Source organism: Salvia splendens, chromosome 20, assembly GCF_004379255.2.
Source record: "Salvia splendens isolate huo1 chromosome 20, SspV2, whole genome shotgun sequence".
NCBI classification, from domain to species: domain Eukaryota; kingdom Viridiplantae; phylum Streptophyta; class Magnoliopsida; order Lamiales; family Lamiaceae; genus Salvia; species Salvia splendens.
Window position 1 is genome coordinate 27,535,833 of NC_056051.1, and position 27,993 is coordinate 27,563,825.

Sequence of the window (27,993 nt, forward strand, 5' to 3'; positions counted from 1 at the left end):
TGCATTTGATAACTAATAATGCAAAATAACTTGTTTTAGAGACACATGAATCATGATGCACCCATTTGACAATCGATACATCAAAACCCAAAAACTAGCAACTTATTAACACTCCTTAATTACACAAACACCTAAATGTTTATTTGTTCTTTTCTCTTTACAGAAATATAAGACTTATCATATCAAGAAATCGGGCATCATCATAATTGTTATTATAAAATTATACACCCTCCATTCCATAGTAGTTGAGACGTTTCTTTTAGGCACGCGATTAAAGAAAATTTGTATTAAGTAAGTTAAATAATGAAGAATAAAATAGAAAATGAAAAAGACAGAGACATGAAGAGAAAATGAAGTAAGAGAAACTAAAATAAGTGAGAAAAATTGTGTCTACATTTACTAAAAAGTGAAATGACTTCACTACTTGGAACGCACTAAAATGGAAAAATGACTTTACTAGTATGGAAATGATGAAGTAGTACTCGAAATACTATTGATTTGTATGCCATTTTTTGCACGAGATTTACCATTACTTTCTTTCATTTTTTTTTTGCAAATAAACTTATCCTCAACTAATAGGCTAGTAACATTCTCATATGTTTCTATTACGAGGCCATTAGTTTCTTACTTATGTTATATATTAATGCACTGCATTTTAAATCAAATCGTTTCAATTTTTTTGGCTCTATTTGTTTATTAATGATATTGTTATTTTATTATACTATACGACAAAAGTATTTTAATTACTTATTAAAGTACTATTACGGAATAAAAATAAACATGTTATGAATATAAATTATACTCCCACAGTCCACTAATAGATGTCCCATTTTATATCAACTCGTGTTTTAAGAAATTGGTTTACTTTGTGGAATAGGGGTCATATTCATATATATTTATATTATAATAAAATGTGAGTGAAGTGAGTTCATGGAATGTGTGATCCACTTGTCAAAACTAGTAAAAGTGAAACGAGACATTTATTGTCGGATGAATGAAAAAGAAAAAAATTGAACATTTAATGACGGATAGATGGAGTACATCATAAATCAAGGTATATCATATTCAATGCATATAACTAATGGAATTAGCTTATAGAAGTAAATTTGTTATGGCGAAGAAAAGATTTATGGGATTCAAAATTTTGAATTCTACTTTAAATGAGTTCATTTATATTTCATTTAAAATGGGCTAATGTCTTATTAATTGACTATGTTTATAGGGTTGGGTGGATTGGTACGTTTGAATGGATGGACATACGTTCATGCATTTCTTTAATTCTAAAGATTCACCCGGAAGAAGTATTGTATCAATCTATGATTTATTATGCATAAACTAATACTATTCCTTTGTCTTTTGAATTTAATATTAGTTCTTAGAATCTTTAAACATTCTTTAAGTTGACTTTTAGGAAAAGATTGACACATAGACTATAATTTAGAATTGTTAATTGGACTGAGACGGTCTAGACCAGGCCCACTGGTGAATTGGGCTGGGTTTCTTTATATTTTCTTGGAAAATATTTAGATATTACTTTGGTAATAAAAATAAGCTCCAAACCAAAAGGAAATAAAGTTCATATTATTAAACTCACCTAAGTGTGATAATATTGTATTTTAGTATTACAATAGTCATAATCAATATATTATACATGAGGCACGTTTAGTATATTATTATTTTTAATTACTAATTAGCTAGGAATTGAAGATATTATCAATAAGAGCAATAACTAAGACAAATTTAATATAATTAATTATTGCTCATCTAATCAGGGTAAACTATGCAATCACGTAATAAAGGTAATTTGTATTATCAATTTTATGCTGGAGACATAATTAACGTGGGCTTAGATCTAATTATTTGAATTGTTGTAAAATGTAAAATTACAAAATCTCACATAAAAATAAATAACTATTGTAGGCCCAGAAATCATTAATTATATATAAGAGTAAGACTAGAGATAGGAAATATGCAAATATCCATGCTTGAATTTTAAATTTTAAACTAGTATTACACCGGCACAGACTAAGACATTTTGAAATATTGATTAGATTATAAACTAATTAAATAAAATTAGAAATAATATCACTATATGAAAATGGTAAACAAAAATTTAATAATATATAATAAATATAGATTAATAATAAATATGAGATAATTAATCACATATTATAATATTTTATTGTTAAATTAAAGATAAAGACCTATTATATTAAAGAATTGAACAAGAGAGGAATCACACATAAATTTTGAATTTTTTTTATACACTACACTACCTATAGAATTAAACACACATAATTAAAGTTCTTTATTGAACAGATCCTCTCACGTATGCTAAGATGCTATAATACAATAATATAAATGAGAGAGAATAGATAAATGATTTGAATTGTGATATCCATCTACACCTCATGTCTTTTATAGGCACAAGTTGTCGTTACGAAGAATTAGTATATTTGTGACATGATATTATAAATTGCAATGATATTTTAGTTAATTTTCCCAAAATTCATCTTTCATACTCCTATAGGTATAGAAGATTTGATTAAATCATGGGCTATATCCACGTATAGATACTAGTAAAAATAAAAAATAAAACATAAATGGCGACAAAGAAAATGTCTGCCTAAAGGCCCGGTATGAATAGTGATTTAATTCAAAAAGCGTCCACAAGTTATAATAATCCAAATTGATTAGAGAACTTATTTTCGGTTCAACAGACATATATGAATAATAGAAATATTATTATTTGTTTAGTTTAATTATATTTTATGATAAGTAAGTGAGAGACGAGGTGAATTTAATAAATAATGTAAAAAGTTTTTAATAAAAAATGACTTGTTTTGTGTACTCCATTAGATTTGGCATGTCAAATTCAATAATATTTCATTTAAAATATAGAAATCAAACAATATTTTTAAAATAATTCTCTAATGGAAATGATTCCATTTTAACTTAATATCTGCGCCGATCATAAGAAAATAATTATTATTTGATAGTTTGTGGTTGGATACCCACGGGTACCCGGATTTGCAGGCCTACCTATGACGAAAATATCATGCACACGACAAACACATGCGCTTTTCTGAGCCTCAAATATATAGACAAAAATGAAAATCATCATGTAAAAGACGAAAAATAGGAAAACGACTAAAATTGATTGCGACATATCCAAATACAGGACGAATTGCCAAGTCCTTTACAATGGGTGGCATTTGGTAAGTTGAGATAATACGAAAATTTGGCCATTTATAGAAATAAAATATTACTTCTACTAATTTTTTTATCAAATTAGTGAAATATATATAGATTAAACAAAGATACTGAGCATTAAATGATTAATGCATACAAAAAAAAATTAGAAGTCTATCACTAAGAGCATCCACAATAGCGGACTAAAGTTAGGACTAACGGTTAGGGTGTGGGGACATCCACTATTGCGTTAGGCTAACGTGACGGACGTTCCGAAGTTGGACGAGCGCTCATCCGCGACTTAACACCGTTAGCCGATCGGCTAGTCCGCTATTGCGCGGACACCGATCGGCTAGCCGACTTTTTTATTTTTTATTTTTTATTTTTTTAATTTTTTTTATTTATAATCTATATTTACAACTGATTGCACTTTATTGTTTTAATATTTGATAAACACCAATAATTAAAATGAATTAATCGTATTTGTGAATTTGTTTTATTGGCTAGGATGTCGGTTAGTCCTAGTGCTAGGATATTACTGGATTGTGGTTAGTCCTAGTGATATGATATGCTGTGGTTAGTCTTAATGATGTGGCAGAAGGTGTTTGTGGTTAGTCCTAGTGCTAGGTTATTGGTTAGTCCGCTTATTGCGGATGCTCTAATGGCTTATGGATGGTGTAGTTAATATAAGAGTATTTGTTTTTATTATTTTATTTTATGAAGAATCTATTGTTACACATATAATACATATGTTAAATCAGAGATTCCATATATTTATCTGATTGAACTGCCTATTGGAAAATATTCTTGCATCGAATTGACATATACGTGGAATCTACTATAGTGTATTCAGAAGCAGAATTCGATCAGTAGTAAAAAATAACAATTCAAGAAGTAATTACATTGATTCACTTAAAGGTGTTGTTTTATATACAAACATGAAAATCATGAGTATATAATTATCAACATGACATTTTCTTATCGTATTTAATTTGGAGCCGACAATTCCGCCGTTGTGACCATATTTATCTAAAGACGAGAACTAATTGATTGAGTAAATATATTGACATGTCTTCAAATCCATATGATTCATTGTTTGTATACACTGTACAAGTTCAATTGATCCATTCTTTTTCCTCGTGTATAATTTGTTTGGCGGTAACATGTTACATTTTCCCTTTGATATCACGGCTCTCCTGATAGCCAAAAGTAAAATCACATAACCATGCTTATCTACTTCGGATCATATCCACATGCACATTAAAATCTTTTTAAGATACTACTATTACATAAAAGCAACACATTTTTTATTTTGAAAACGAAGAATGATATATATACATGGATCTGAGGTTGTAATCATGGAGATTCAAATATAGAAGATATCATGGAGATTCGGTTTTATTAATCAATCAATCATATAGCCAAGGACGGTTTTAGATGGGATAGGTCCATGACACTGCAAGAAAACTTTATAAATTGACCACCAACTTTATGATACTTTCGTCTCCATCTCAACTCTCCACTTTTAGCTATGCGATTTCATGATTTTTAAAGGTACATATAAAAAATGCTTTAGCCCAATATGCGTCGGGGCGACGTCGGCGACGACCTTCTTTACTGGAGTTGCGACTCCACAAGTTTCAATATGCTGGATTTATTATTACATATAGCGACTAGGGTCACTAAATTATCATTTCATGATTAGAAATTATGGTATGATGGCATTTCAATTCAGAAATACCCTATCTTTTTTTTAAAAAGCCTAGGTAACGCGTAAGGCATATTAAAAAAAGGCTAGCCTAGCCTACTCAAACTCAAAGTGCACTTGCACTGAATCACTATCATACATATTCTATATACGACATGTGATAATTGATTTCCTATATTTAGTTTCAGTTATTAAAAGTGATACTATTAGATAGTAATATGATAAGATTCTATAGTGCTACTGTGACATGAAAGATATTGTTAACTAAGAAGCACTTTATAGGCCAATGAAAAACATTTATATTCTGCAACTTGGACAGTATTTCAAATTTATTACACATGTTTTCATAACTTCTACAGTTTCTTTTCCTAAAGCGTTACATTATCTATTAAAGATGTACTAATAATTGTTTTTTAACTTCATCTAGAGCTTTCAAATGGTATATGTTGGATTGTTATCGTGTCAATCTATTATTGACTCAATCTAATTAGGTCAAACCCAACCCAACCCGAAATCATCGGTTCCAATCCAACGGGTTCGTGTCAGATTCTGCGTGTTATCGTGTATCAAAAAAAAAGTCAAGCCTCTGTAATTGATAGTAAGAGCATCTCCAACGGTGCTCTTGGGGAAGGACGCCGTCCGTGCCAACGGCGCGGCACCCTGCTATCCGCCGTTTTGCTCTTCCCGACGGCACGGCCCAGCTCTATGCATAGAGCACGTCAGTGCCAACGACAAGAGCACGAGCAGCCGATGTGGCATGCTCTGGTTGGCCGTTGATTTATCATTTTTTTAAAAAAAAAATCAAAAAAAATCTGACAAAATCAAATTTAATAAAAAAAATCCCACTTCCTAATAAAATATATCCATTTTTTCCACACTTTAAATTTATTTTTTCATTATTTTAACCCTAAAATTCATACTTTCATCTATAAATACTCTCATTTCAAACACAAAAAATGACACTATACCAAACAACTCTCTCAATCTCAATTTTTTGGATTTTAATTATGTAATTTTTATTTTTTTAGTAATTTTTAATGGTATCGGGTATTTTTAATGCATTTTAATATTGTGGAAATGGTTTTAGTAATTAGAGTATTTAAATTGAATAATGGAATGGTGGGACCCTTGAGCATGCTCTTGCGGAAGAGTATGGATGTGGGTGTTGTACTCTTGCGGAAGAGCAGGGAGTAAAAAATTAATAAATGTGGGTCCAAGCCCACATCCATGCTTAGGCATGCACACGGTTCAAAAACCGTCGGTTTCGGTTCGAAACCAGCGGTTCACGGTTCAAAAAAATCATGAACCTGAACCGGCCTGCCAAGGGTTTAGGTGGTTCCGGTTCAAAAAACCATCGGTTCGGGCGACGGTTCAAAACTGCCGGTTCCCGGCCGGTTCGACGGTTCAGTTTTATTTTTTTTGCATTTTCTTCTTTAGTTATGTATGGAATGTGCGTAAATAAAATTGAAAAAATCACGAAGAAAATGGCTTTATTGATATAAATTTAAACGAGGCTACAAGTTACAACAATTACAAATGACTAATCACTTGAATTCTTAAACAATAAATTTAAATCTGAAATTTTAAGAAAATTTAATTTCAATAATAGTGATTTTGAACAAAAATTTAATTAATATATGGAATGAAAAATTCTCGAAGTTAGGAAAAGATGAGCGGAGTCCACATAGAATAGAATGACAATTCAAACGGTGTAAAAAATAAAGTAAAAGACACGAAATATTGATAAAAGACAAATCATCTAACAATATGCAAATAGCAACGACATATATCGTCTTTTTAACCGAGGTATCGATCTTGCATCACACACTGGACAATCGAAGACAATTAGCTATGCAGCGACGAAGGAGCTAGCACAGGCCAAGCCGCCGCTCCAGCGGGTGCTTGGCCGGTGCTAAACCCAATATCCACCATGGCCGCCCCTTACCTGTGCTTGCGTGAAGAATTCTGAGATCGAAATGTGTTTTCATTTTTTTACCGAGCGTGTGAAAGAGAAGGAGGGGGAGAGAGGAGTAAAAAGGCAGGATATAACTTTACAGTTGGCAATTGTGGGACCCCCCTTAATGATTTTTTTTCTCCGTTTTATGTTTAATTAGATAGGAGAAATAATCATATGATATATTGTATCATAGATACTGGATTAGGAGAAATAATCATTTAAATATTTTGTCAAGATCTTTTCATTTGTTTCGATATATTATGATCATTTATTTATGGAAGAATATTGGGTACTAATAATTTGTATTTAAGGTTTATTGCTGAATTTATATTTAAAATAGTAGTAGTATTTTAATAACTTATTTTAAAATGATGTAGTATTTCTTTTGAAAAGTGTTAATAGTTAGTTAAATAATTGAATTGAATTTAATTGTAGTCAGTTTGGAAGTTTGAAATTAAAATATTACTAGTAAATTATAAATTACCAAATTTTTTATTTTTTAATTATTTCTTTCATACAAAATATTCATTTTTTGTGATGTTCAAAATGATGCATTTCTTTTTTTTTTTTTTAATCAAACAATTTTATAAGACAATATTTATACATGATTATGACAATTTAGAAACTTGAAATTTTATAGTATTTTGATTTAAAATGTTATGAAACTATTTAACTAAACTTTATAACTCAAATGAGTATCATCCCAAATAAAAATAAACTACTAATATTTGAGTAGAAGTTTATTACTGTATTATGTGCTCCGTATTTACCATATTATTATATTTTGTGTAATATACTAGTATAGTAATATATACGTGGAGCATTACTTTTTAGAATTTTAGCACCGGCTTATATAGATTTCTAGTTCCGTCCCTGTAGCTATAGATATAATATGTTAGTCTAAATGGCCTCTAGAGCACACCGGCCATTGGCCAAGGCTATAAATGATATGCATGTTCATACATTTTATGATCTTATAAGTATGAATAGGGGACTTTTTTTAAAAAAATATGGATGTTAAAAATATTAATGTCTTTGACCTTCCCGATTTGGAAGGCATCCGAAAATAGACGGTATTTATATGTAGTGACAGAATTTAATACTATACGATAATTTGTGAGCTAATTATTTAGTTTTGTTTGACTAACGCGTATAAGTTTAAAAGGAAGTTAGTTTTTTTTTCAGTTTTTTCTTTTAAAAAATTTGGTATTATTATAGCTCTCCCCCCGTCCGGTGAAGACCAATCATTGTCGTTGTAATAGAAAATACTCTATAACTTGTAGTATAATTAAAATTGTTAGTCGGTGCTTTGTACTCCTATCTATTATTCAGATTTTTAATACGTCCATGCATAGGGTGTGTGAATACAATGATGATCCGTATCGGTATCTATATTTCAAAATCTAACCTCCCTAGTTAAATTGGGTTGCATGTGTTTTATTATTATTATTATTATTTAGGAGTGAGGGAATAAGAAACATCAAATTAATTGTTAATGTCATTTTCGCTAAAAGAAAAAAATGTACTAACAATATTGAAAATTGTAGTACTGTATTAGTTTTTCCATTCCACTATCATGTCACATTATAATTTATACATATATGAAAGGCAAGTTTTGACCTTAATTGCAAATATTTATAAGTTTTGGATTCTTCTGTAAAATTTAGATATTTTGGTTGGTCAATCAAAACATGAATTCAATTTATAAATATATGGCTGTTACATTTTAATCACCCATTAACAAAATTATTTGAATCAATTCATCTAATTATATTTCATCTATGAGAGGCGGTTACACTAATTAATTTGATAAATGTGGGGTGGAAGTTTTCTTGATAAAGGTTTATAAAATTTTGGCCGTTACAATTTTTTAATAATTTTGATTTAATCTCAATAATTCAATAATAAGCGCTACATATTGATCAACCAGGAATTGGGGTTACACGAATTAGAAGATTTGTAATTTTGTAACCGCCACATTATTACACATCATTATGAATTGTATTAATAATAATTTAATGTAAATTTCAACATGCTATAACTTATCTATATTTTTTTGTCTATATATATGTGTGTCATTCACTAGCTCATTTCTCATTACTTTTACCTATAATCTATTACTGAATTTTCTACAAAATGAATTTATTTTCAGTATGATTCTTGCTCTTTATCAATAATATCTTTTTATATTTCTTCATTCTATACATTCTTTAAGTGTGATTATTATGTTAATAATATTTGTTGTTATGTTCTTACCAGTGAGGATAGTTGAAACCATGGAAATGGAATTAATCTCTTTTAGTGTTGGAGACGATTAGCGGAAAAGATGAAAGCTATTGGGGGAAAGATGGGGGGCAATGGGCGATGGGGCAGAGCTATATGAGCATAAATTATTTTGGATTCTATTTTTTGTTGAATTTTTCATTTCTTGGTTGCATTCTGATTTATTATTATTTTTATTTCTATTATTAATCGATTTTCTATTAGTAAAATTATTGAATGTTATATGATTAGTAATTAAATGGATTGATGACAAATGTAATTATTTCCAACACAAGTATTAAATTAAAATTTCAACATTATTAAAAAAAATCTACAAGATAATATGGAAAGCTATTTTGATTTTTCAACATTACCAAAAATTATTAATAACATAATCAAGATTGCTTCGTAATTAATGTTATTGGTTCATATTGTATTAGTGATTTAAAAACTCTATACGAGTATAATTTTATTTTTTATCTAATTTATATTTTCAATTTTGTATGAGAAAATTTAATTGGTCGTGCAACGCACGGGGTTGATACTAGTTTATACTAATAGCCAATTCGGCAAACAAATGTTTCTTGACCACGCAAGGAAAAATAAAATAAAAAATACTTACTTTTTTATAAATGTCATAAAATACACAATTCAACATAAAATGGGTTCTTTCAACAATTGGTTCTAACTTTATTTATACTTTTGACATTTATGAGCAAATAATTATACGTAGTTACCTACCTAAATCGGAATATACCCAGTCCATAAACTACAAAAACCTTTGAAGGTAGTCAAGAGTAATTTTAGAATATAGATACTTATTGTCATAAAAAATACTATTAATATCATCATTACTATATTATTTACCTCTTTATTACAAGTTGAAATTTAATTAATAAAAGGGTAGAATGCTTGTCAAATATCTCTAAAAATTGAACAAAAAACACGACAAATCAATTGTTCAAAAGCTTGATGCTAGACTTATCAATTTGTTGAATTTGCCCATATTGATATCATTAATCAACTTTTTTAAATCATACTGCCTCTGCATGCATATTTTCTTAGTATTTGACTTTGCCCACACTAATCTTCTTTTAGATCTTCCCTTTTGATTTAAATAGGATTATATTTATATATAAAAGAGATATCCTGAATCGTAATGTTTGACCCTTTTGATCATTGACTGCAAATAAAGAAAATTTGGTGGCCGGAGCACCTTATATGAGAAGAGAAGTCTCACTCTTGGTTTGAAATCAGATTTGATTATTTTTTATTCATAACGTTTTTTATAATTGTCGGAAAAGAGGAATGAAACAAAAAGGACTCTTTTAGTTTTGCCACGTCGAACGTGAGGATCATACCACGCTTTGAAAGTTAGGCACACGTGTCAACTCAGCTGTTAGTAAGTATTTTTTGTGACACACAACTTATTCGGTTTTTTTATACTTTATATTTTTTTAAAATATTTTCCGAATCTTGATCTCATGGTTATATTAATGTAAGTTTATTTATAAGTTATGTGAATTTTTGGGCAACTTAAATATATTTTCGTTCATTTTCAACATTTTAAAAGTTACTCCGTATTTTACGTAGGATATTTAAATTGAAATATATGAATTGTCATGGGACCAAATTTGAGAGTAAAAACTTAATAATAACCCTATGATAATTAAATAAAATGAAAATAATTTCTTAAAACATCATGCACTGGGAGATCTAAGACACTTTATTATAGACTTGATTCAAAATTATACTTTGATGTCATATGGTTAAATTAAAATAAAGGACTTGTTCCATCAATAACACATGGCAGGGACGGAGCTAGCACAGGCCAAGCCGCCGCTCCAGCGGGGGCTTGGCCGGTGCTAAACCCAATATCCACCATGGTTGCCCCTTACCTATGCTCAGGGGCGGAGCCAGGATTTCAATTCGATGAGGGCAAAAATATATTTAAGAAGAAATTTTAAAAGTTTGAGGTGGGGCATTTATAAAGGAAATTAAATTTTTTTAAAAATTACTCCATGAAATAATAATACATGAAATATATTGAGGAGGGGCAAATGCCCCTTATTCCCTCCTAGTAGATCTGCCCCTGCTTGTGCTTGCGTGAAGAATTCCGAGATCGAAATGTGTTTTCATTTTTTTACAGGACGTGTGAAAGAGGAGAGAGAGGAGTAAAAAGGCAGGATATAACTTTACAGTTGGCAATTGTGGGACCCCCCTTATTGATTTTTTTTCTCCGTTTTATGTTTAATTGGATTAGGAGAAATAATCATATTGTATCATAGATATCGGATTAGGAGAAATAATCATTTAAATATTTTGTCAAGATCTTTTCATTTGTTTCGATATATTATGATCATTTATTTATGAAAGAATATTGTGTACTAATAATTTGTATTTAAGGTTTATTGCTGAATTTATATTTAAAACAGTAGTAGTATTTTAATAACTTATTTTAAAATGATGTAGTATTTCTTTTGAAAAGTGTTAATAATTAGTTAAATAATTGAATTGAATTTAATTGTGGTCAATTTGGAAGTTTGAAATTAAAATATTACTAGTAAATTATAAATTACCAATTTTTTTATTTTTTAATTATTTCTTTCATACAAAATACTTCATTTTTTGTGATGTTCAAAATGATGCATTTCTTTTTTTTTTGTATTTTAATCAAACAACATTTTTATAAGACAATATTTATATATGAATAAGACAATTTAGAAACTTGAAATTTTATAGTATTTTGATTTAAAATGTTATGAAACTATTTAACTAAACTTTATAACTCAAATGAGTATCATCCCAAATAAAAATAAACTACTAATATTTGATTAGAAGTTTATTACCCTATTATGTGCTCCGTATTTACCATATTATTATATTTTTTGTAATATACTAGTATATAATATATACCAGGAGCATTACTTTTTAGAATTTTAGCACCGGCTTATATAGATTTCTGGTTCCATCCCTGACACATGGCATATGACCTACAAGAAAAAATGAGTATACTTTGTATTGGTTTATACTGGTAATATATGGAGTATATATTTATGTATCACATGCACATAAATTAATTACACATATTACACTAGCAGTATGTAATTAATTACACATATACTAGATGAAAGTTTGATATATATTGAGATGAAGATATATAAGTTGAAAATTGTAAAAAAATGATGTAAATATGCATAAAGCGTAGATCGATTTGGGTGCGTGGGGCAAAAAGTAATTAGGTGGCAATATCAGAAGCCGCCTTGAAATTTAAGTACTCGGTTTGAGGATTTTGATTTTGAAGTAAAGTTTGACATATTCTTACCTCAAACATGTACTCGGTACTCCAAATAAACACTGATAAAAAAACAAGTTTTTTCAACGCAGAGGCATTAAAAATGTTCAAACATCAAACTCGGTACGGTAACTGAGTAGTCAATGATTTGACATTCTCGTTTCACAACTATAAATACCCTCCTCTGATTCCCATAACGTATTCATCAACACAAACTCAAAATCTCTACAAACTGATATACTATCATCATCTTTAATTGTTGAGTATCACATATCACACACACACACACACACACACAAGAGATAGATAGATAGAGAGATATGGAAACATCAGTGCAGCTATTAATGAATATGAGTTTGGGCATCTGTGCCTCTATTGTGCTTATATTGGTGGGAAAACTAGTGTTTTCATGCTGGATTATCCCTTTTTTGGCGTACAGGAAGCTGAAAAGAAATGGATTTTCTGGGCCAAAACCTAGCTTTCCTTTTGGAAACTTGAATGACATAAAAATATTGTCATCGTTTTCATCTTCATCACCACTGAGTATATCGAACAATATCCATTCCACCGCATTTCCCTACTTCGCTCTATGGCAGAAGCTATACGGTAGGCTCTCAATTACTAGTATATATTACTAGCATGTTTAATTCTGTTTGTCTTCATATTCTTAATGTGTGAAGCTGAAAATTAAGACCTCCTTATGCATGCATGCATGTATATGTGAGTATAAATGAATGAAGTTGTTGATCTTTGTAGGGAAAGTTATGGTGTACTGGTTGGGGACGGAAGCGTTTCTGTACATCGCCGACCCACAATTTGTCAAGGAAATGAGTGCAGACATAAAAGGGAAAGCTTGGGGGAAACCTAATGTCTTCAAACAGGACAGAGAGCCCATGTTTGGAAGCGGCCTCGTCATGGTCGAAGGCGACGACTGGGTTAGACACCGCCACGTCATCACCCCCGCATTCTCTCCTGCTAACTTGAAGGTATATTTATATTTATATTTATATATATATATATATATATATATATACTCCTATATGTTAGACAGATCAGAGAGAAACTAAATACGATATATATATATATATATAGGCTATGGGAGGCTTAATGATCGAGTCAGCAAGCGACATGCTAGACCGGTGGGGCAGCCAGGTCAGCTCGGGCCAAGCGGAGATCGATGTGGAGAGGGAGATAATCCGGACGGCGGGAGAGATCATCGCCAAGACGAGCTTCGGCATAAGCTACGGGAACGGGAGGAAGGTTCTAGAGAAGTTGAGAGACGTGCAAATCACTCTCTTCAAAACCAACCGCTACGTGGGGGTTCCCTTGGGGAAGTACTTGAACCTTAGGGAAACCCTAGAAGCGAAAGCCCTCGGGGAGGAGATCGACAATCTCCTCCGAGAGATCATCGCGGAGCGGAGGACCAAGATAGGGGGCGGCGAGACCGAGGCCAAGGACCTCCTCGGTATGCTCATGGCGGATGACAACAAAAAGAGGGCGCTCACCACCAAGGAGCTGGTGGATGAGTGCAAGACTTTTTTCTTTGGCGGCCACGAGACCACCGCTCTATCTCTCACTTGGACGCTCCTCCTCCTCGCCATCCACCCCACCTGGCAGCAGGAGTTGAGGGAGGAGATCAAACTAGTCGTCGGAGATGGGGAGCTTAGAGATGTCGCAATGCTTGCTGGCCTAAAAAAGGTGACATTTTCTTACCAGTTTAGTATTTCTATAGTATAATTTATTTGAGTTCAACAAGGAGTATCATTTAAGTAGGCTAACAAAAAATAAAATAGTCTCATTTTTCTATTATACTACTATATTACATCCGTTCATAAGCAATAGTCTCATTTTTGTATTTTGGATCGCCTACTCATCTTCTATTTTTTAAAGTTTCGACGGAACTCATTTTTTAGTAACAATATTTCAATCACTTTTTTTTTTCTATATATGTATAATATATCCTATCACGTGTCATCCACTAGGAACACTGTTGACTGTCGACAATGGGAGTATGTATATATCTACTCAAAGCTAGCTATAGTAATACCAAAATGAGAAGTAATCTTGATCAAAGATTAGCGAAGATGTTGGGAGATTTAGAGTCAAATTGTGGGGTTGAGAAATGAACAGTATGTATTTTGTTTCTCATTTGTAAAAGCATGAAATGAAATCCAAGTAGTTGACGACAATAATTCTCCTACGCGTTGGGAGATAGAATAATAGTGGTGCCACGTGGCTTGTGCTGATTGTTAGTAAGCCTCAGGTGAAAGCCCACCACGACCACCACCCTGAAAACGACAGCCACCGAATTCCACTTAATTTCCTGTCCACGCTTCCACACCGACCTTACCTATCATCAAAATCTATTTACCTACTAGTATCATAAAACTAATTACGACTTCATGCATATTATTCTCATTAGTATCTTATTTCTGATTTGATTAATTTGACAGATGGGATGGGTAATGAATGAGGTTTTACGATTATACCCTCCGGCTCCAAACGTGCAAAGACAGGCAAGGCAGGACATCCGAGTGGGGAAGGTGGTGATTCCGAATGGGACCAACATGTGGATCGACGTGGTGTCCATGCACCACGACGAGAAGCTTTGGGGGAAGGACGTGCACGAGTTCAAGCCCGAGAGGTTTGTGGACAACATATATGGAGGGTGCAATCACAAGATGGGGTTTTTGCCATTTGGATTTGGAGGAAGGATGTGTGTTGGGAGGAATTTGACAGCCATGGAATACAAAATCATGCTAACTCTAATTCTCACTAGGTTTTCATTTTCACTCTCCCCAAATTATTGCCATGAGCCATCTCACATGCTATCTCTTAGACCTAAGCATGGCATGCCACTCATCTTCAAGCCTCTATAGATACTTTTGCTTCTATACATTCTTCTTTCTTTGTTAATTTAGTTTCTTTTTTTGTTTCTCTTTATTATTTGGGTATTTGTTTGCTCCTACTCAAGTGTTACACAAGTTAAAACTTGTGGGAGTGTGTTTTTAGCATTAAGGATAAATGTAACTTGCTGTAATATTTCCTCTAGCGTTATGAGGGCTACTAAGGTTTAGTATGTTGTAACTTGTAACTAATCTAGAGAATAAAATTTAGTCATTGTTTTCCCGAATTTATTTACTATAAAGGAATAGTTATGTTTTCTTGGAAAATGTTATAACGATTAAATACTTTGTTTTTGGATTAACAAGCAACTCGAAATGTCTATATTATCTACACAAGTGATATAATATGCGTCATATATAACAAACGATGTTTCCTTGTTCTAATAATTTTTAAAAAAATAGGAATGATCATCTATATTATTTAAGATTAAAAGATACAATAAATTGAAAACAAATTTTTGGACTTCTGATACTTGTGATAAAAAAATTGCAAACATTGTTGCTTGTATGAAATATTTACACAATAATTGAATTAAGTATGGACCACTTTGCAATACAAGTTGAAAAAGCCCAACAATTTTACTATCCAATCAAATCGTCTCCGCCTCAGCTCCGCTCCATTTTCTTCAGCTCCTCCGCTGGAGCCGCCGTAAACCTGTGCTCACCGTCTTCTTCTCAGTTCAGCTCGGAAACATCAAGGAGTCTTAATTCTATTGTTACCAGGTCAATTTTTCTTCATTCATCTTGTATATCGTCTCCAGCATTTCTGCAAGTTTGTTAATTTTTTTCTGAATTGGGTTTTAATGATCTTAAAATTGGAATAATAAGATTTGTTGGATTGAAATTTGATGTGAAATTGTTTGATTTGTTTCATTGACTAATGTGATGTGATGTACCGGATCTATTCCCTTTGTTAAAGAAAGTGATGAGCAGAAATGAATGGGTGATAAAAAAATGTAGTAGATGTTTTTAGGATAAAATGGTTTTTTTGGAGCCCAAAACATGCTATTTCTTGGGTTATATATATATATATATATATATATATATATAAGTGTGTGTGTGTGTGTAGATATAGATATGGATAATTATCGGTGATTATCTGATTTCTTAATTGCTGAGGAACAGAGTGACTCATTACAACACTTTTTTTTGCAGATTGTGGTTTTGAGATAGTGTGAAAGAAAAGATGCCTCTTTATGACTGCATGCTTTTGTTAAAACCCACTGTACCAAAGGAAGCTCTATTCGATTTGATTGCAAGGGTGGGTAAGCATGTTTACAGAAGAAACGGAGTAGTCACTGATTTGAAATCATTTGGAAATGTCCAATTAGGTTATGGAATTAGAAAACTCGATGGAAGATATTATCAGGTATCCTGCTCACCTTTGGCATGGTTTCTTGAAAAAAAGGGGTGAATTTGATTCGGTCCAGACTAGAATTTTGAGAGGAAAGTGCTGACAATTCAACCAAATCCGGTTTGTCCGGTTTGATGTTTTCATTTCTTCGTCTAGAACATGTCATTGGTGAACTGAATTGAAAAAAATTCACAAGTTTGTAAAACACATTGATCATATGTTAGATTTGGTTCAATTCTTTGACTAACTTGTGCAAAATCAGCCTAAGATGATATGCTAAATTGTTTACTTGTTGACTGATTTCATTATCAACATTAGCATCCTGCTTTTCCTTACCTTACATGACATTGTCGAATCACCATGCTTGTTTTGAAATTCACAAATAACATCTTGCTATAAGCCTGGGTTATACGAGACTTGTAAGACCGATCCTTCTTTAGATGCTTTTACTTTGTATCCTATCATATCATAGATCTTTTATAGAGGTAGGAAAAAGGTTAAGCCTGAAGACATTAAGAGCTTAGGCAATGATGAATTTCTTCAGCATCTGAGCTGTTAATTGTTGGCTTTCGGTGCTCCTCTAAAACGTCTATGCATATGCTTAAGCTGGTTAATCCCACCACTGGTTTTCCTGATCATACTTTTTTCCCATTTGTCTTCGCTCGTCCTTTTTTCTAAATAAAGACTCCCTATAAACATTTTTCAGTAACTAAATTGTACTACTGCATATATATGTTAGATCAAATTTGTCAGTGAAATACTCCTTGTTGAGGTAGACGACAACTATCCGGAAAGATTTAATTGGTATATCATGCATGGCCAACTACTGCAGATGACTATGATGACACCGCCCAGCATAAACTCGGAGCTATACTACCTGAACAAGGAAGACCGGTTGCTCCGTTGGCTTCTGATCAAACACCGTGGCTTTAAATTCAGAGGAAGCTCTATGGGTGAAGTTGATATCACAAGTGAGCTCAGAGATCTCAAGAGTGTCTTGAATGATGGCAATATGGTTGAAGAGGAGGAGGACGACGATGATGACAATGAGCAATCTGAATCAGGAGATAGCATGAGTTAGAGATGGTTGGTCCTTGATGTCCACCTTCTCTTTTTGGTGTAGCACATGATATAATGAAATGTGCAATCGTTTTGTATTTTAATGAATTGCCAATTTATAAGTAGATGTGGAAAGTGAACGTTAGGCATTTGCTATATCCAACCTCCCACACATCGGAGGATTGATATAGTACTATACTATTTTGGCTTGGACTAGTTCGGCCTATATTATGGTATGTCCATAATCTCATATGTATATATTGTTAGTGATACTTGATGTCTAGTAAGAAATCTAACAAGACATTGGCGAGTCACCTTCTTCAGATAGTTTAGTGCCTAGATAATTATACAATTCATATAAAATATTTTGCCTTTATTTCATATTAGTACAAAATATTTCAAGTTTGCATGAATAATACAAAAAGTTTCATTTGTGTTACAATTTAACACATTTAGTTATGTGTTTGAACACTGTTAACTCTTTACTTATATGGCGCAAACAACGTGAAACAATGATGAAATATTTTGTACTCCACATAGACAAAGAGTTAACGATATCGAAATAAAAATAACGGAATGTACCAAAATGAAATACGGATGAAAATTTTTGTAGTACTATTATTTATGTAAACTTCAAATTTTTTATAACGATATAAAAAAAAAGATAAAAACTTTTGTATGAGTTTTGTATTTACCCAGTTTAGTGCCTTGGGTGCCCAAGTTTCATTGTATCTGGTATCTTCTTCCTCCCCGACTCAGTACTGTAGGTTAGTTGGCATGTTTCCCTTATATGTGTCCGAATTTTGTGTACAAGTTTTATTTTATCTCTCTTACTTTATCCATTTTATCTCCATTAATTTCTCATTAAAAATCATATCGTCCATAAATGAAACTATTTTTTGTGGACCGAGAGAGTATATCACAATTATTTACCGTAATTTATGATATATAGAATTTTTGATTTGTTGTATATGAAAATCTATATTGTTAGGAGTATTATAATGTACCATACAAAAATTTTAGTGAACAGAAAATTAGGTATTTCCAGTTACTAGTAAGAAAAGTCTGGTATATTGGTATTCTAGAATTTTTCCCATACGGTAACTAATTCGTAGATAGTCTACAACCCGAAGCGAATCTATCTACACACAACAAGAAAACCCCAAACACATACACACACTGAAGGAGAAACCACACGCACTGACGCTCAGCGCATGTTCTCATTGAACACCAATCAAACCAAGGGCTTCTTCTTGGATCGAGACGGCATGGCGTTGCCGAACATCGGCCTATTTTCGTCTCCGGCGGAAGACCCCAATAAGAAAATCAGAAAACCGTACACCATTACCAAGTCACGTGAGAGCTGGACCGAACCTGAGCACGATAAGTTCCTTGAAGCGCTCCAGCTGTAAGTTTTCAGCAGTTAGGGTTTTTAAAGCAGTATTGGAATGTGGCTCGGAATTTGTACTTTTTGGTTCGGCTGAATCGTTCTGTTTAGGGCTAGATGAATCAGAGTATAAGTGGAAGATTCTCTGATTATTCATTTCGGGAATTGTTGTTAGTGTGTAGGCATCAATTTGTTTGGGGTACACTGTACAGAACTGTAATTTCGTTTTTGGATTTTTATAAGTATTTAAGTTTTCTTTGCGCGTAAACTATCTAGATCACTGAGGCTGATGGCATCTGCTTCCTCATTATTTGGTGCTTATGCATTTTTTTCCTTATTACTATGTTATGTAGTTATGGTAGAATAATGAATTGGTTGGATAAAAGCTGTGCAAATTCGAAGAGCTCAATGAAGGAAATTTGATCTTTTTTTTGGAAGTGCAATTTCTCTGAGTGTAAGAGCTTATGAACTATGTGACTTAATTTAATTTATTTATTGGGGGAGGGCTTAAGTGTTATTCAGCTGATTCACAATTTTTCTCACTTCCTGGCTCATTGTACTTTACAAATATTATATTCTGCTATCTTTGTGTAGCTTTGATCGTGATTGGAAGAAGATTGAAGCATTTATCGGATCTAAAACAGTCATTCAGGTAACTTCCCATGCTTCCATCGAGTACTGTCAGTGGCAAGTAGCATCACCTTTAGTGCTTTAGTAGTCTGCACATCTACACATACAAACATGTTATAAAGATGCTCTCCCATTTCTGTCCTGCACTAATCTGATGTGCTTAGATACTTTTCCTTTTGGGAGAATGGGTTCCCGTGTTAAGTAAGTAATGGTATACTTTTCATAATTCAGGATTCTTCTGTGCTTTTTTGCTTCATTTTTAGCATAGGGCTGCAGTTAGGATGAATTTGAAATAGGTATGCCGAATCCAGGTATACATTTCTTGCTAGTTGGAATGTTTAAGTGTTCTACTAAGATTGTGTCACCGTCGCTGATGAAATGGATTCATTTTCAGTTTAATGCAATATGTCCTCTTCCATATCCTTTTTTGATGCTTTGCATTCTCTTACTTACAAGCTCATGTATCTACTGAATTTTCTCACTGTACTTATTTTGCATGTCAACACCAAGATACTTGCTGCTGTACGTGCGAATAAAGTAGTTGTATCTCTAGGTTGTGTTGTGTCTTGATAGTCCTCTGACTTGCTTGTGGATGAAGAATGCAACATTGTATTATTCTTACTGATGTGAGATTGTATTAGCTCTACTTCTTTATTATGATGTGAAGTTATTATGTCGGTTACAATAGCTTGACACAGATTGTAACTTTTGTAGATACGTAGCCACGCACAAAAGTATTTTCTTAAAGTTCAAAAGAGTGGAACCAATGAACATCTTCCTCCACCTCGGCCAAAAAGAAAAGCTGCTCATCCATATCCACAGAAAGCTTCAAAAATTGGTATGCACTATTTTCTGTTGAATCATGCTCAAAATTGCAAACTTCAAAGTAACCTAACATTTTTATTTTATTTTATTCTGAAGTTCCAGTTCTTTCACAAGAGAGACCATCATTCCAAGACTCTGCTGCTGTTCCTGATAATGGATTTGCAAGGAGGCCTGTTCCTTCTGCAATAATAAGAAATGAATCTGCTGCATCTATACCTGGCTGGACAGAGAAACCTTTGCAGAAAACCAATATTTTGCATGCAGCTGGAGGTTAACATCTTCTCGTCCCTGTCAATAGAATATTTTTATGTTGCCCGAGAATTTGTTTCATTATATTTTTGCTGATGTTGATTTCCTGTTATGTTGCAGTTGATGCCAGATATGCCGGACAGACAATGCCCTATATTTGTGGTAGCAATGACAGCACAACAAAGACAAGGCCCACAGGTGACATAAATGCTGATCAAGTTTTTTATGCTTGTGGGGCCCTCCAACTAATACTAGTGATGGTTACAATTCAAAAGAGACGAGAATGCATTACCTGTATTCTTCTTTTTCTCCATTTCTTATCTATTGTGTAAAGTCGTAAAAAGCTTTTTAACATCTATTCAAGTAATTATAATACTCCCTCCGTCCCGGACTACTCGAACGTTTCCTTTTCGGCACGGAGATTAAGGAATGAGTGATAGACAAAGTCAAATATTACGGCTATAGGTGATAATTTTTACTAAAAATGGAAAGAGTGCAAATAACTTGGGACGCCCAGAAAGGAAATAAGTGCAAGTAGTCCGGGACGGAGGGAGTATATTATAGTGATGATAGGATGGTCAACCATATTTATGTAATCTATGCTTCCTGAGTTCCTGACTAATCAAAAGTTGATGAAGTTCGAATGTCTCGCACTCTATATGCTGTGATTATGCTTGTGATTGTGGTAATCTCATATGAATTTATATTGCAATATAATACCTCCTGTTTTTCGTTCATCAATTTAATCTCTTAGCTAATCTGCACATGCAGGCTTATGTGATGTTTGAATTTGGTTCACTTCCTTATCGGCTTCTGTTTTAGACATTTTATGTATTACATGCTTCACTCTGCCTGCCTGCAATCTTGCTGGACTACTTTAACCTTTACCTTGTTCAAGCTATACTGTAATATTTAATCTGCACTGGTATCTGGCCTATTGCTGTCTTACTGCCTTAAAAATTTCAATAACCTCTATTTTTCTTTTGAGTGCAGTTCTCCCTGATTTTGGTCAAGTGTACAGTTTCATAGGCAGTGTCTTCGACCCAAATGTTACCGGCCATTTACAGAAATTGAAGAAGATGGACCCAATTGATATTGAGACAGTATGCTTTCTGAACTTGTCTGTGTTGATCCTCTTGTTGCTGCAAGATTCCTCAAAAAATTAGGGTTATTAATCTATATAAAAATTAATGGATTAGATCACCTAATCAAAACCATGACTTGGTTTAATCAGTGGAACAAAATCAGATGGATTTGAAGGCTTGTAAGTGTGCCATACCGACAAGTATGTGATTTTGTTTTCTTAATGAATTTTGGGTTGGTAGTTGTAGTTTACCTCATGCATGTGAAGGTACTTATGTACATTCCTTTGGACCTTCGGAGCTGTCCCCTCTACATTTGATCCTGTCTTTCTTGAATGCTTTGTGTTCTGTTGAAAGCATGCAATGGTTCTCTGCTCTATGTTCTCCACCTGCCACAGCTCAATTGATTTTCTGATATAGAGTATAGAGTTATCGTTGGTTTTAATCTTAACTAAGTTTTGGTCGACCATAAAGGTCATCTCATTCTCTCTTGAACACCCAGTTGGGAGGGGGCAGTTGGCAGCTGTGTTGCACCTAAAATCATTAAATAGAATATTGAAATTGAAGTTGAAGTTGAGTTTGTGGGATTCTCTGTTGGTAATTTGAATCTTTAAGCAACTAAGCACAATTGTAACTATGCTAGTTGTGGCACCTTCCTGTCTCTCTCATGCATCTCAGTGGCAAATGCAGTGTTACTTTTAGTTTGATCATAGACATCCACTTTTCTTCTCTGAATTGACATTTAAATATCTAAGTGTAAGCTCTTAGTGTCTCATGATCTCTAGCTTTGTCTCTTAAACAGGTGCTATTGTTGATGAGAAATCTCTCGATCAATTTGGCTAGTCGTGATTTTGAGGATCATGTAAGCACAAATTACCTCGGGCATTAAAAGTATTCATTCAGGGGATAGTTTTTGGTTTGTCTATGCTTGCCTGTGCATCCCCTGCCTATTATTTGCTCAATTGTATGTGCTACTTTTTGTGTTGGTAAATTATTATAAGGACTTTGTAAGTTTTTACTAATATAGTACTGTTTGCAGAGAAGGGTGCTTTCATCATATGAGATTGACCGTGAGAGGGATGATGCCTTTGATGTAACTGATTCTATCCTTTGTTGCGAATCTGAGGGTGCAGGCTAACTTTGTGTCATGTTGGTTCCTTGGTACTCTCTCTCTCTCTCTCAATCGTCCTAGGATTAGTTATATCATCAATGAGATCGTGTTATTTGATGAATGATACTAGCTGGTCTGAAGTTGAATTGGATGCCTAGTTTGTTAATGGCAGGCTCTTGGCAAACTTTTGATGTGTTTCGAGAGTTGCTAATTCCTATAATTGCAAGTATCGTTCTTGTTAAATATTCTTCTGTCTAAGCAGTTAGTGGGGCCTTGTACATACGGGCAAATGAAATAAAATGAGGGGTATTTGCGGCGATGTAAATTGTGAACATGGTTGTCTGTAAATGCAAAATTTTGATCCCATTGTGCAGCTGGTAAATTTTTTGCTTCTCGATTGTTTTACAAAAGTAGATGACGTAGTCAAATATTGTTGAATAAAGCTGCGGCATCCAGCAGTAGTACGTTCCTTGATGTAAAAGCGCTATTAATTATTAGTGCCATGTAAAGCTTTCTCCCCATTTCATTTTTTGTTAATAAATAACTTTATTGTCTCTCCAATTTTATTACAATATTTTAATTCTCTCTTTTCACTTTCATATTTTATTATTTATTAATTTTTAATTCACTAAACATCATTGCGTAGATTCTTGGGTGTCAAAAAAGAAACTGTAAATTGTGATTACGCCATCCACAACTCATAATTACACAGTAGTTTAACTAATATTTTCTTAATATTATAATTAAATAATTTAGTTAGAAATTAACATATTGAAAATTTAAATTTAATAATCTGCTATAATTAAAGTTTTATTAATATTAGTCAACTTAATTAATTTTAAAAGAGAAAAAACAGGGCTGTCTGCAAAGAGTGCGGCCCATCCATTTGGGCCGTTTTTAACTAGTGGGCCACCGTTATTGTTGGGCTGATTAGTTAGATCTCCGTACAAACCCCTAATTCTACCTTTTCCTTGAGCTATTTCTACGATTAGCTGCTGCATCTTCTTTCATCTGCCTTCGGTACAACCCTGTGCAGCCATGGTACAACTCCACATTACCTGTGCAGAAATGTTTCGCTCATCCAATTTTATTGCGGTTCCTCTTTACTTATGCTGAATTTTATTTTTATCTCAGATCATCTCAGAGAAGAACCGGAGAGAGATCTCGAAATATCTGTTTCAAGGTAACATTAAGTTTTTTCCAAGTTGTAATGCTGCGTCGCCCTACAATTTTGTTTACATTGAACCAAAAATTATAAAATATTTGACTTTACTAATTTATGTGTGATAGTATTTCAATCAAATTAAAATCCTTTTAAATCACATCAAATGCGAAAATTATCAATTAGAAGAGCAAAACTAGCATTTCGGATTCGATCAGCTGGACAAACCGATTCACAAATATCGGAAATTTAGGATTTTTGTTAGGATTTGGGTTTTGCTTGACGCTTGGATATCGGGAACTCGTTAATTTAGAACCACGAACAATAAAAGGAGGATTAATAGTACATAATCAAGATCCATTTGTAAAATTGAGGGGAGGCGTCGAGTCAAACCCGTTGACGAAGCCGGCGCCGATGACTTCATCATTTCTCTTGTTATGACAAGCAAGGTATAAATCGTTGGGGAAGAAATCGGTAAAGCGCCGTCCAGCAATTCCCAATCCGACTAGTCTCCACAGGCACAGGGCCAATTACAAGATGGCCGCTTTACTTATTTCAGCTGCTGCTTTTGCCTATGCTCTGATTTTTCTCTCCATTTCATCCAACTCGCTCGGTTTGGAGCCCAGTATTGATCTGATTTACGACGTTCAAGTTGTGAATGAGTTTCCTCACGATCCCGATGCCTTCACTCAGGTATTTGGATTTTCTTCTGTTTTTTTTGTTTAATCATCCCTCTACCTAAGATTCTACCTCTTACTGCATATTCATCCTCCTTGCTCTCTATGCTTGTTTATGTTTATGTTGCCTGCCTTTTTATTGGTTTGAAGAATTTTGCATCGACACTTTTAGTGACATTATGCATAATTATTTGCAATAACAGTTTTGGTGTTTAGGGGCTTTTGTATGCAGGAAATGATGCCCTTTTTGAATCTACGGGACTCTATGGACATGTGAGTGTGTTCTTCCTCTGTGTTTCCATACTCTACTTTCTCATAAATTTAATTTGCAAGTCATTGTAGCATGTTTGGTACCTAGAACGAGTAGTAGTATAATTATCTTGGAATAGTATAAATTCATGTTTTTTTGTGGATACAGAAATTAACTTTAAAATGGGCAATATACTACTTGAACACCCAACTGCCTGTTATTATGGGTGTATATCTGAAGGAATCATATCTATGCCTGAAAGAATAATGGGATCATATAGCTAGTAGATAAAGTAGCTAGCCAAGGTTGCTTTGTTAGAGCCACTGGATTATAAATTAAAAAATCTCTTAGGGTCTGTTCGGTACACGGAATTGAAATTGAATTGGAATTGGAATTCTACGGAATCCTATATTTGGTAAAATGAAGAATTGACATGGAATTGAATTGACATGTTTGGTAAATATACACACTTCACACACTACACACATTTCACACACTACACACGCTACACACATTTGTGTGTAGTGTGTGAAGTGTGTGAAATATGTTTAGTGTGTGTAGTGTGTGAAGTGTGTTTTGTGGATATATAGTGAAATTTTATGACTTTGGATTTTGGAATTACAATTTTCTACTTTTGATATGGAATTCAAATTGTGGAATTGGAAAATTTGGAACTGAAATTCAATTCCAAATCCAAATATTTTTGTGATACCGAACAACGGATTTTGGAATTGGAGGCTCGAATTCCAATTCCAAGCCCTCAATTTCATTGTACCGAACGCACCTTTATTCTTATTTAAAGCAAAATATGCATTTTCTCTGAGCTATCTCCCATAGATGCAGAGCTTCTCCTTAACTTCACACGTTTTCTTGAATGGCAGTCGTCGGTTCGGAAAGTTGCTATTCGGACAGGGAAGGTAAGAAAGTATAATGATTAACTACTTATCCATATTATGTTGCTTTTCTTTGGTTTTGCTTGGAATAACTGTGCTATTGTTTCCTCTATAGTTTTCTTTTGTTTTATCTCAAAGTTTTTTAAATGGTTACCAATTTTTTATACTTTTGATTATTTTTTGTTGGAGAAGATATTTTTTATGGAATTTCCAAGCATTAAGAAACATCTGAATTATTTACATCATGTATGGATAACTAATGTTTTCTCTTTCTGTTTACATGTTGAGGTTATGCATAAAATGGACAACTCTTACTTTGGGGAGGGTTTGACTCTTCTTGGTGACAGGTTTGTGTGGAAAATATGTGTTGGTTAAGTTTTTTAATTATGATTTTGTTCATCGGATGAAAATCTTAAATAGAATGACTTTTATTTGAAGTCATCGGAGAAGCTTGTTCTGAATGTAACTACTCCTGTTTAATAAAGTAAAACTGCACTTAACTTTTTAAATATTTTCTTTACCTGTCTTATGTAGTATATGGTGATCAAAACCATGTAAAGCTGAATGTTGCTTTGTTTTGATAGTTATGTTATTGTGAATTCGAATGTATTAATATCACCTACCTTTGTAGGTTGTTTCGAGTCAATTAGTTGACGAAAACTGGTTTCATATATGACAGAAATAACTTGAGCAAAGTTTGTTAACTCATTCCCTTTTTCTATTCCTGGGTCTCTTTATTTGGATAGATACTGCAATAATCGTTGTTCATTGCTGGTTTCAATCTTTGAATATTGTCATCTACTGCTGGTTAAGATATTTAATAATCAAATGAAAGATGGGTGGGGATGGGCAACTGATGGACAAGTTCTATTTGGAAGTGATGGAACATCAACCTTGTATCAGATTGACCCTCGGGTTTGCATCTTCTGGGTTGTTACGGCATTAACTGCCAGCTTTCTCTTCCTGTACTCCTTCGCCTACTCTCCATTCTTGATATAGGATAAATGATCCTTTTAATTGCTGTTACTTGCTAGTTCTGCACTACCTTGTTAATTCAAACACAGGGGGACTAAAAATGTTACTGTGTTGATCTTTTATATGCCACAATCAATTATCTATGTTTCCTTTCAAGTCTTCTCCCCTTGAATTCAGTTCGTGTTTCGTATGGCAGCTTTGTTTGTAACATTATTTAGTTGGTCTGGGTGATGCAGTTGTTAGAAATCACACTCAAGTATAAAGGAGATGAAGTACATAACGTGGATGAATTAGAGTACGTGGCTGGTGAAGTATGGGCCAATGTTTGGCAGGTGTGTTAATGAGACTCCGATTCTATCATCTGAGCCTTTCCTATCTTTCCCTCTTACCTTAACGTTGATTGTATCCATATTTATTTCGACTAGACTGACTGCATTGCAAGAATCTCGGGCAAAGATGGTCTTGTCTTGGGATGGATATACCTTCCGAAATTGAGGTTTGGTCTTCTCTCCAGTGTCCATGTTTTATACTACTAAATAGTACTACATCTTTTCTTTCCCCAATAATCAACCAAGTGTTGCAAATTGATCCATTTTTTTCAGCGGATTGATGTATTGAATGGCATCGCCTGGGATTTTCAGTGAGTCCTCCGACCATTTTTATGCAAAGCATTGCTCGAGCTCTTCTTTTATACACCTTCATCGATATTAAAACAAATCTAAAATGTTTGACAGTAACTGGGAAATTATGAGATAAAGCTGCAGCGGTTGAAGAAGCCATTCAAAGGCGACATCAAGAAGCTCTGCATGCCGCCTGCTGTCCATTTTGGATGTACACCCTAGGGTATTCCAACACAATTAAATTATCTTCACACAGCTCTGTATAAATTCATCTTACCAAAGTTTTGACAAATTGGCTGTTGATTCACTGTAGATTATTTTAACTTTCGGTCTATACTACTTATCTTGCACAGAATTTTCATGTTCTCGGATAATAAGAAATTAAAATATTCCCGCCAT

At 33.3% G+C, this 27,993-nt stretch overlaps 4 protein-coding genes across 7 annotated transcripts; all 4 read left to right on the top strand.

Moving 5' to 3' along the window:
* The first annotated feature begins 12,638 nt into the window (after window positions 1-12,638).
* LOC121781307 (cytokinin hydroxylase-like) lies at window positions 12,639-15,489 on the top strand. Its single transcript, XM_042179052.1, has 4 exons — window positions 12,639-13,020; window positions 13,171-13,400; window positions 13,507-14,112; window positions 14,868-15,489. Exons 1-4 carry the CDS (start codon window positions 12,735-12,737, stop codon window positions 15,291-15,293), a joined length of 1,548 nt encoding a protein of 515 aa, XP_042034986.1. The 5' UTR covers window positions 12,639-12,734; the 3' UTR covers window positions 15,294-15,489.
* Window positions 15,490-15,874: 385 nt separating this feature from the next.
* LOC121780962 (30S ribosomal protein S6-like) lies at window positions 15,875-18,109 on the top strand. The gene is made up of 3 exons (XM_042178627.1): window positions 15,875-16,043; window positions 16,476-16,689; window positions 17,507-18,109. The coding sequence occupies exons 2-3, from the start codon at window positions 16,507-16,509 to the stop codon at window positions 17,753-17,755; spliced, it is 432 nt and encodes a 143-aa protein (XP_042034561.1). The 5' UTR covers window positions 15,875-16,043; window positions 16,476-16,506; the 3' UTR covers window positions 17,756-18,109.
* Window positions 18,110-18,837: 728 nt separating this feature from the next.
* On the top strand, window positions 18,838-23,399 carry LOC121781106 (protein REVEILLE 6-like). Of its 4 annotated transcripts, none has more exons than XM_042178798.1 (8): window positions 18,838-19,141; window positions 19,715-19,772; window positions 20,465-20,588; window positions 20,678-20,845; window positions 20,945-21,118; window positions 21,818-21,927; window positions 22,709-22,768; window positions 22,946-23,399. In XM_042178798.1, the coding sequence occupies exons 1-8, from the start codon at window positions 18,948-18,950 to the stop codon at window positions 23,042-23,044; spliced, it is 987 nt and encodes a 328-aa protein (XP_042034732.1). In that variant the 5' UTR covers window positions 18,838-18,947; the 3' UTR covers window positions 23,045-23,399. The 4 variants fall into 4 exon arrangements, 3 of the variants coding, with proteins under 3 accessions (XP_042034732.1, XP_042034731.1, XP_042034733.1); XR_006046140.1 differs by having other exon boundaries at window positions 18,842-19,141; window positions 20,672-20,845; window positions 22,709-22,870; XM_042178797.1 differs by having other exon boundaries at window positions 18,844-19,141; window positions 20,672-20,845.
* Window positions 23,400-24,009: 610 nt separating this feature from the next.
* On the top strand, window positions 24,010-27,949 carry LOC121782424 (glutaminyl-peptide cyclotransferase-like). Its single transcript, XM_042180270.1, has 9 exons — window positions 24,010-24,058; window positions 24,152-24,200; window positions 24,625-24,872; window positions 25,073-25,129; window positions 25,988-26,023; window positions 27,211-27,306; window positions 27,400-27,470; window positions 27,577-27,614; window positions 27,709-27,949. Exons 1-8 carry the CDS (start codon window positions 24,056-24,058, stop codon window positions 27,590-27,592), a joined length of 576 nt encoding a protein of 191 aa, XP_042036204.1. The 5' UTR covers window positions 24,010-24,055; the 3' UTR covers window positions 27,593-27,614; window positions 27,709-27,949.
* Window positions 27,950-27,993: the final 44 nt, after the last annotated feature.